Source organism: Argiope bruennichi, chromosome 10 (assembly GCF_947563725.1).
Source record: "Argiope bruennichi chromosome 10, qqArgBrue1.1, whole genome shotgun sequence".
NCBI classification, from domain to species: Eukaryota; Metazoa; Arthropoda; class Arachnida; order Araneae; family Araneidae; genus Argiope; species Argiope bruennichi.
In genome coordinates this window covers 76,264,833-76,274,968 of record NC_079160.1, presented here as the reverse complement: position 1 = coordinate 76,274,968, position 10,136 = coordinate 76,264,833, and the positions used below count along the sequence as shown (strand labels likewise).

General features: G+C 29.6%; 1 protein-coding gene and 2 non-coding genes across 3 annotated transcripts; 1 reads left to right on the top strand and 2 right to left on the bottom strand.

The window, feature by feature from the left end:
* Window positions 1-1,015: 1,015 nt before the first annotated feature.
* LOC129988956 (uncharacterized) lies at window positions 1,016-9,827 on the bottom strand. Its single transcript, XM_056097250.1, has 3 exons — window positions 9,686-9,827; window positions 4,909-5,251; window positions 1,016-1,197 (listed from the first exon to the last, which is right to left on the bottom strand). Exons 1-2 carry the CDS (start codon window positions 9,695-9,697, stop codon window positions 4,961-4,963), a joined length of 303 nt encoding a protein of 100 aa, XP_055953225.1. The 5' UTR covers window positions 9,698-9,827; the 3' UTR covers window positions 1,016-1,197; window positions 4,909-4,960.
* Trnak-uuu (transfer RNA lysine (anticodon UUU)) lies at window positions 1,309-1,381 on the bottom strand. The gene has a single exon. It is a non-coding gene; the product is annotated as a tRNA-Lys (tRNA).
* Trnak-uuu (transfer RNA lysine (anticodon UUU)) lies at window positions 1,809-1,881 on the top strand. Its single transcript has one exon. It is a non-coding gene; the product is annotated as a tRNA-Lys (tRNA).
* Window positions 9,828-10,136: the final 309 nt, after the last annotated feature.

Here is a 10,136-nt window from a genome sequence, read left to right as displayed (position 1 = left end):
TGCATAATGAAAATTAACATTAATAATCTTATTCTTAATTAATCACGTTATCAATTTAATATTAGCAAGTATAATGTTAACATTACAGTAATAAATACAAAGTCATTAATTTGCTCGATAAATTGAAGATTCGATTTTAAAATTCTGTTTAACTTCTCAGCACAGGTAATTAGTTATCTGAGGGTAAAATTTGTGTAGACAAAAATTACTTCTTTAACTGAGTGCTGGATGGAATCTGGGAAATGGCTATCTTAATTTTCCTTAATTGTGATGACTTTTTTTTCCCCTTCCTGTCAGAAAAGAATAGTGAATTCAAAGTTCAGCATCAAAAAAGATAGTTTTGATATTAAAAAATTTCGCTTTAGAGTTTGTTTGTTCAAAATAATATTGGAAAATATTATTTGAGAAAAGTATGAAAATTTATTGTATCAACTTCTTAAAACTTGATTATTTTGTTAATAGATGGCGCCATAGTCTACGTTGCTCAACTGGAAGCTGTTGTACAACTGGCTGAAGAATAATAGAATAATAAATTTAAAATTTATCGAAATCACGATCAGGTAAGAAGTAATTTATAAATGTAACAATATTTTAGAAAATACATTTAAAAAGAAAAGTCTATTGTGTAAATACTGTAAAAAATCATTATTATTAACTGCCTTTTATGTTTGCTATTACATATTTGTTCTTTTATTATTCTTTTTTTTTATATGTAAGATAGAGATTGAAATGATACCACATACAAAATTTGTTTTCTAATTGACAGAAATGTTTCTTGACTAATTATCAATTTCGGAAAAATTTAGATTTATTATTAGATTAGAAAAAATAGATTTCATCCTTATCACTTTAAATTTTAATTGAATTCTATTCGTGCAATAAAAATATTCTATGAGATGTAAAGAATGTAATTAAACCAATTTAAAACTATACATATTCATTCTAGTACTTTACTATGATAATTCTTGCATTGTTGCTTAGTAAATTTCCATTTGCTGTATTTTGTATAGTTATAACAAAGTGACATTTTTTTTATTATTGCAACATTAAAAAATTTTATTAGTCTCAAATCACATACAGAAAATACATTAACAATTCTTTGCAAATCCTTGTTGATTTGTAGAGAACTGTTTCACATTTTTCTCGTGGAGAAGATATTCAGAACTTGAATAATTTAAGGAATCTAGTTAAGCTCCCCTGAAAAAAATAAATTAAAATTAACAAATAGATTGAAAAACGATAATTGTTTTTAATTTGTAGAAAAGAAATATAAGTAAACTCTACTGATAAATAAAAAAAAAAGTAAACCGCCCGAACAGGGACTCGAACCCTGGACCGTTAGGTTAAAAGCCTAACGCTCTACCGACTGAGCTATCCGGGCTCGGTGAATTTTGAAATTTCATACTATAAAAATGGAATCTCTATTTTGAGTAAGTAACAAATTAGTTTTCCCTTTTTCTAAATAATATGATATTGTAACGATAATACTTTCTTTTTTGTTAATTATCTTCTTAAATATCTTTCATACAGATAAAATATAGGTTCCTAACATTATTAGGATACATTTGAAACAAAATTTTATAAATTCGGAAAGAACGAATGGAAGACAAATTATTGAAAAAACTGAAGGAAATTTTACTGTAAAATACTTTGATAATTTCTTATGCACATAAAAATCTACTGATGAAATTCTAAAAACAAATGAAATTTGTTAATATTATTGTATTTTATGTTTCGAAATTATCTTACCATTTTAATCCGTAAGTTCCTGCCTGGAACTACTCCGTTGAAGACAACTGGCTTGTCGAGCCCGGATAGCTCAGTCGGTAGAGCGTTAGGCTTTTAACCTAACGGTCCAGGGTTCGAGTCCCTGTTCGGGCGGGTTTATTTTATTCCACCACAGGTAAATTTAATAATACTTTAAACTGCTACTGCTTTTACTTTAACTCAAAATACTTTTCTTAATACATTCGATGCTTTTTCGTCTACATCAACACACACACAAAAAAAAAGTTTGAAAAAGTTTGCAAGGTTTTATTTAAATAGAAACATTGCTGCTAAGTATTTAAAAAATGTTTTTTATTTATGTTGCTAATAAATTTATGGTTCATAAATAATTACAAGAAAAAAAAATTTAGACTTTAAATTGAAGTATGTTTAAATCTTCATTAATGAGAAGGATCTGTTTTACTAGTCACTAGTTTTTGGATTTGATTGGAGAAATTAAACACTATTGCTGGCATTTTAAAATTTATTTTTATTTATGTTGCTAGTAAATTTTTGATTCATAAATAATTACAAGAAAAAAATTTAGATTTTAAATTGAAGTTTATTTAAATCTTCATTAATGAGAAGGATTTATTTTACTAGTCACTAGTTTTTGGATTTGATAGGAGAAATTTATATATTATTTTTACAAAAGAAATTATTTTTTTGAGTTAAATTACTTTATTTATGAACAAGACAAGAATTCCAGTTAAGCAACTTGCTAACATTTAATTCAAAAGCTTATTATTAAAAGATGTAAATTTATCGCATCATTCAATTAACAAATATGGCTGATATTTCTTTTTTAAAACTCTTATTCGTTATTCAACTAAAAAAAAAAATGCAATCGTCTGCAGATAAAATCTATTTTCTTATAAAAACGATTATTTTGGTTCTCAAAAATGAGAGTAGAGTGCTTTAACTAAGCTTTCAAGGATTTTTTTTAAATTAATAATTTGTAAGAAATTCTTTATTGAAATAATAAGAACTTGTTCATGATGAAAAGAATTTGATTCATATAACTCCATTTAAACGGTCTTTAAGTAAATTTACTTTAAAAAGAAAAAGAACATTATTATATACTTCATCGCATTTATACAGTCATTTCTGTCAGTTATTATTTTTATTTCAATTAATGCTTTATTTATAAATCGTTTTTGAATGAAGATAAATTAAGAGAAATATTAAATATAATTCATTTATAGAAAATAGCCTTTTTTTTAAAAAAAATTATGTTCTTCAACATGTAAGCCGATTTTATGAGAACACTTTAATCTTTGTTTTCTAGAATGTTTCCAAAACTATGTAATATTTTTTAATGCATTCATTTAATTCAATTATTTGGAAGAACTCATTCGATTTTACTTTCATATATATGGAATAGGCAAAGAGAAAGTATAGCAATCGTAGATAATTTGACCTAAACATTTTGATGAGTCTTCGTTTCAAACATCCATGACACAGTCTATAGTTGGGAGAAAAAAAAATTAGTCGGTCTGTCGGTCGGTTTGTGAACATGACTCAAAACTGCAAAAAGCTGCTTAATCTGTCTTCAAATTTGTAGGTGTTTTTAAAGTCACATTTTGGAAGAAATCCGTCAATTTCAAATCGGTTTCTTGATCCGTCCATGTCCATTCGATAACATGATAATTCAGAAGCATTAAAGGCTAGATGGATTAAATTAATCATAAAGATCTATCACAAAAAAATGTAGATTTGATTCAAACTTTGGGATCAATCAGTCCAAGAGTTGGTCATTTGTCTGAGCTGATGATTTTGCAATAACTCTAAAAGGCAATTACTTAGGAAAGTGAAATTCAGCATGTGGTTTTGAAAACAGTATTATAGATTTTATGTTAAATTTTGCATCTTAACAAAACCATAAGGATGAGGAAGTGAGCAGCTTCCGTTGGTCAAAAAGACTGGAGTATCCTAGAAAATGTCCAAGCATAGAATACTCCTTTGCTTGCAGGACTTAGATGAGCATAATGGAACCGCCTTCACGCCTTGGGTGAACCTACCAGGAGATTACTCTATTAACTTATTAACTTGGGAGAAACCCAAAACCTGATCTCTAGGGACATTGAACGTCTATCTTTAAGATCCTGCATTGATCCCTCAGAGGGACTACTGACAGTTTTCTTCCACTTTGATATGAAATCCACTGCAAACAAGAAAACTCACCATGAAGACCATCTTAGACAGCTGGCTCTAGAAATTATTAGTTTCATTCCTAAAAATGCAGTGCAGGTCTATACTTATAGTAGCCGTACAGAAGATCGTACCGGCAGCGGTATTTATAATAGCACTCTCCACCTTATAACTACAATAAAGCAACGCAACCCTGACACTTGCTCTGTCTTCAGGAGTGAGTTAATTGAGGTTAATGTAGGGTATGATGCTGCCATATCTTATGATTGTGATTTTAGGGAACTGTGGATTTTATCGGACAATCGCAGTGCATACAACATCTTAGCCGTTGGTACTCTGCAAATGATGAAACCAGCGTATCTATTCTGCTCAAACTGAGGATGATCTTTCAGAACCACGACGTCCATCTCCAATGGATTCCATCTTGCGTAAACATTAGTGGTAACGAGGATGCTGATAGATTGCCAAAGAGGGTAGAGAGAATGAAACGACCACTGGCTCTTCGCTTATTTATCAAGAACTATACTCAAGTGAAAGATCTAAACTCAATTTAGTTTCCCAGATTGCTCTGTCTAGACTAAAAAGAGGCCACCTTAAGTGTCTTTCCTTTGAACGTGTAGAAAAATCCATCCCACTTGTAAAAATTGCTGTGACTATCCAGCTTCACCGAATCACATTCTCGGTTGCATCGGATTTCTAAGGAAGACTTAATATCCGATCCCCTTATTATTATAGGTTTTTTTGTCTGTCAACATACAGGAACTTATCTGACATATGTCAGATCTCTTGGGGATAAGCAACAACAACAATAAATTTTGCATCTAGTGATCGGAAAGAAAAACATTCAAAATCTATATTAAATCTTTTGCACTGTATTACAAAGTTCAAAACCCGCCATATTGGAACAGTTTACTAGAAAGTGAGGGGAGTTCACTTCCAACTTTGTCGTTTTAATATCAATAACATTATTAATATAAACTCGGATCTTACCTGTATGTATAAATGAGACCAGACCAGATCGCAACCGTTACCATTCAGGTGCTCATTTCTTGTAGTAAGGGTAAGCATAAGCTCCATAGGGGACTCCATAATATCCTGCATAAGGATATCCAGGATAACTGAGGGCAGCAGCTGCAGAATAGGTGTAGTAGTCAGGGACAACTGCAGGAGCAGCGGCAACTGGAGCAACTGCTCCATAGGGAGCGACGACGGGAGCTGGAACTCCACCATAGTAATAACTTCTGACACCAGCCAAAGGTAGTCGATAGGGGAGAACTGGGCCTGCTGCAACAGATGCTGCACAGAGAGCGACAGCAATGCATAAGAAGCTGACCTGAAACAAATGGTTTTAGTCGGTTAAGAATTTTTTAAATCTAATTTGAAGAAGATGTTGGCACATTTTAGGAGAGAATTTAACAATATAACAGAGCTTTCATCATCTGGTTACTCTATCAATTAAAGTCAAACCAAATTGGTATTAAAAATCAAATCAAGTTTTTCATTTTTTTAGTGACAATAATCATTTAATCCGCTTTTTAAAAATCACAACTATTTTATTCATCATTCACCATTTAATTACCAAAACCTTTTATTCACCATTCGCTGTTTAGTTACCATAATCATTTAATTACCAAAAACATTTAATTCACCATTCTCTGTTTAGTTGCAATAACCATTTAATTCGCTATTCATCATTTCATTAACAGAACCACGTATTTCACTACATTATCTTAACCATTTCATTCAACATTTAATTCGTCGTTCATTATTTCATTACTATAATCATTTAATGCACACTCGTTTTTTAACTGTCGTTTAAGCTTCTTTTCTTTTAAACGAATTTTCTTCGAAAAGTCGGATGTCTTAATTAAAGTTAAAGCTGATTTTCACAATGCAAAATCTTGTAATACGTTGTTGTAAAAAAGTGACTTCTTATATCTATTAAGTTATTTTGAGAAAAAACAAGTAAAAACTATGTTCTATGTTCTATTCCTTTCAAGACTAATATTTGTAAATTACATGCATTTTCAAATAAATAAATAAAAATAAATAAAAAAGGAAAGACAGAAAGGAACTCAAAAGTGTTTGATAGTTTAGCAAGTCCAACAAGAGAATGTATTTTTTTGAGATCTTTTAAAAATCATCGGGAAATAGTAAAGGAAAAAGCGGTAGCTAGTACCACTTCGCAAATATTTTTATAAGGAATTTGGTAAAAGAAACCCTATTTATTATAAAATATGAAGATGAAAATTAGAATTATATTATTTATGTGATGGAATGAAGATCATTGTGATCCGTGCAGTGGAAGCAAGAGGACGTATGCTTTCGAAAACATTTTTTTAATTATCACATTTCACACAAAACAAACACAAACAAAGGACAAGACAAGACATTAATGCGCGCACACCTTAACAGAACAGCATCTCATCTCATGAATTACAATCGCAGTGCACTGTGGGATGCGTACCTAATCAAGCATCACCATCTATTATCCAAAAGTAAAGATAGAGTTACGCAACTGCTACATTTATTAAATATAAAAATTATAAAATACTATTAACATTTTGTTAAGTATAAATGGTCAAATCCTTATCTTTTTATTATGTGCATTTAGTTATCGCAATATTTATAAGTACCGGACGTCGGTTTGAATAACCGACAAACTAATAAGTCGCAATACGTAAGTCGTAAATACAATAAAGTGTAATGATAAGAATTTGGCGTATAATCTCAGCAAATGTGTAGTGTCTTATCGAATTTGTATGTAACTCCTCAAATCCGTACCAAGTGCATCCGTATGCATGAGATAACGATAACTCAAAAACTCTCGACTTAGCTGAATGAAAACTGGTCTACTATCAAAATGACAAATATACTAGTTCACGGTCACTTGAAACAAAAATACATCATACTGATTTAATTTTGGAATCCATCGCATATCTTTCGAGGAGGGAGGATTGACGTTTTAGCTCAGCATATCACATCTGCAATTTAACATGCATGATTATGGCAATGCACATTCGAATTCTGTTTCTAACGGCACTTGTCTAGACAAGACCACTGACTTTAAGAAGTCAACTGTGGTTTAAGCCAACGGTATGTCTCCCATTTTTTTTTTTTTTTTTTTTTTTTTTTTTTTTTTTTTTTTTTTTACAGTAGCGCCAGCTAGGGCCAAGAGATCGACTTAGCTACACATACATAACACCTCTCCATGTCTCTGCGACAATAATCTTTACGATTATTCAAACTGTTGGGTGGACATGGAGACGCTACACATACAACATAACCCTTTATAAGGGGCGGACTAGTACCCCCTGTACATTTCATTCACTCAACCACAGATCGTAATTTAGACCTGAATCAGAGAACAATCACCCCTGATCCAGTATCCCCAGTGGTATTACTCTCGACATGGAGGACTTTGTAACCACGTCAGATTTAACGCGCGTCAGCCCCCACGCACGCAGGGAATCTTCGGCCGTTAGGGTTCGAACTTGCAAGCCGAGGAACGCGAATCCAGTGCCCTACCAACCAGACAATCCCAGACACATTCGATTTCTGAGAGCCCTTATCTGACTTTTATTTTAATTATTTATGGATGGTTTATGATAACTATATTAATGTATTATAACATAAACTACTGAATTGTGAAACATTAAAAAATGCATAAAATACATTTAATGTATAAGGAAAATGTAATGATTTTTCCCCCCTGTTCTTTATCTGTACTAATATTCGTTTTCTCAAGAGTTGCTTGCAAGTGTCCATTGCCATCAAGTGTCGTTTGCTCCTTCGTGCTAGGTGGGATTGCTCTTCGGCGGCCTCACCAAGTTTTCCGCATAGCCTCTGGTTAGGTCAGAATATCGCTTGCATATAACACAGACTATAGTTATTTATTTTGAATTGAAAATTTTTTGCTCAATAACGTTATTAATTAAATATAATGCAATTAGAAATATTAATTAATATTACTTCATAAAAAAATCTTCTTATTAATAATTGTTTAGTAGTTCAAAAAACGTTTGCAATTTTTTTTTTCAGTATAAAAAATATTTACTTGTATTGAAATATATTTTACTTGCAACCAGTCAATTAAAAAATAGGCCACGATCCTTTTAGTATGTAGGAACAGCTTTCACTAATATTTAATAAACTTTGATCAAAATTATTTATTTCATAAAATACAATTAATTAAATAAAACATTTAGTATTCTTGAAATTCCTTTTTTTTTTCACTAAATGGAGTTCTAAAAATCTGCGACATATAACGATAAATAACGTATAATGTAACTTTGAATGCAATGAAACGTATTATTATAATTTCCTTTAATTTTATCGCATCGAGTTGAGGTTTTATTTAATTCAATAAGTAATTAATATTATTTTTCAGTTATCTACTTTAAACAATTCAGAACAAAACATTGATTAGTGCGATGTATATCTCACATAGAATCACTTAATAAAGTATTGCATTTTGATAATCTTATAAGAATAATAGAAATAATATATGTTTTCTCTTAAGAAGAATAAATAAATGCATTATTAAAAAGAACGAGTATATAATTACTGAGGGAAATATACCAATTGATTATTAGGAATATTTAAATTTATTATTTTTTAAGTAAAACCATTCAATTATATAATTCTTTATTATTTATTAATTAATAAAGAGTACTATTTTATAAGTTTTAAAAATAATTATTTTTATATGAACATGTAATTAAAGTCAGCAGCAAGAAATTAACTCATTATTGAAAAAAAAGTCTATTTTTTCACTAAAACAAACTATGTTCATTAACAAGAAAAGTTTAAATAAATTTGTTACTAGAAAATATGATTAAATTCGTTAACAAAAAATGATTAAATTTATAAAATTAAGAATAAGAATTCAATTCATTACTATGAAGAAGAATTAAACTAATTCTTGAGAAAAATAATAAAATTTTTGTTGAAAGGAACAATTAAATTTATTTTTGAAAATAATTATCATATTTCTTGTTAAGAATTCAATTCTTAATTAAGAAAAATAATCAATTTCCTATCGAGTAAAATAATTCAATTTGATATTAAGATATATAGTTAAATTCACGATTGAAAAAATTATTTCAATTCAATATTACGAAAAATAATTTAACTCATGATTTAGAAGTTAATTTCAATCCAATCTTAAGAAGAATAATTAAATTCAGGATTGGGAAGTTAATTTCAATTCAATATTAAGAAGAATAATTAAATTCAGGATTGGGAAGTTAATTTCAATTCAATATTAAGAAGAATAATTAAATTCATGATTGAGATATTAATTTCAATTCATCATTAATAAGAAGAATTAAATTCATGATTCGGAAGTTAATTTCTGTTCAGTATTAATAAGATAAATTAAATTCATGATTGAGAAGATTATTTCAATTCAATATTAACAATTAAATTCATGATTGTGAAGATTATTTCAATTCAATATTAACAATTAAATTCATGATTGTGAAGATTATTTCAATTCATTATTAAAAAGAATAATTAAATTCATGATTGAGAAGTTAATTTCAATTCAATATTAAGAAGAATAATTGAATTCCTGATTGTGAAGAGTATTTCAAGAAGAAGAATTTAATTCATAATTGGAAAGATTGTTATAATTTAATTCTGAGAAGACTAATTTAAGCTGTAATTAGAAAGAATATTTCAATTTAATTCTAATTAAATTCATAATTGAGAAGAATAATTCTCTTAACATCAAGAAAAATACTGTAAGCCCCATGTTACTTACTACTGAGTTCATGATGGCTGGTGAAATGTTGATTCTGGAAGAATCCAAAAGGCTTGCTTGTGCTCAGAAAAACAAGTGTGAGGCTCTGAGATTTGGAGTTGGTTTATATAGGCAACCTTTCCCCTATAGAATGGCAAATGAAAATCACCTGTTTCATGGTTCAACAATTTAGAATAAATTTTTTTTTCCAAGTCCTCCAATCCTTGGATCAGAAGCTCCTCAGTATCAAATGATGGAGGTTGACACGCCAGGGTCAACTAAAACATAAACCGCGTCTTTTCCATAAACGCTTGTTGACCTGAAGAATTCCAATTTTTCTTTCCTTTTTTTATTTCTTGTTTTCTTTTTTTCCTTTCTTCGTTTCATTACCATCTCTAAAACGACCCGGTAAAACGATGGAACACAATTCATTCCGAGACGACTGCTAAGTATTGCATTTTTGACACTGAGA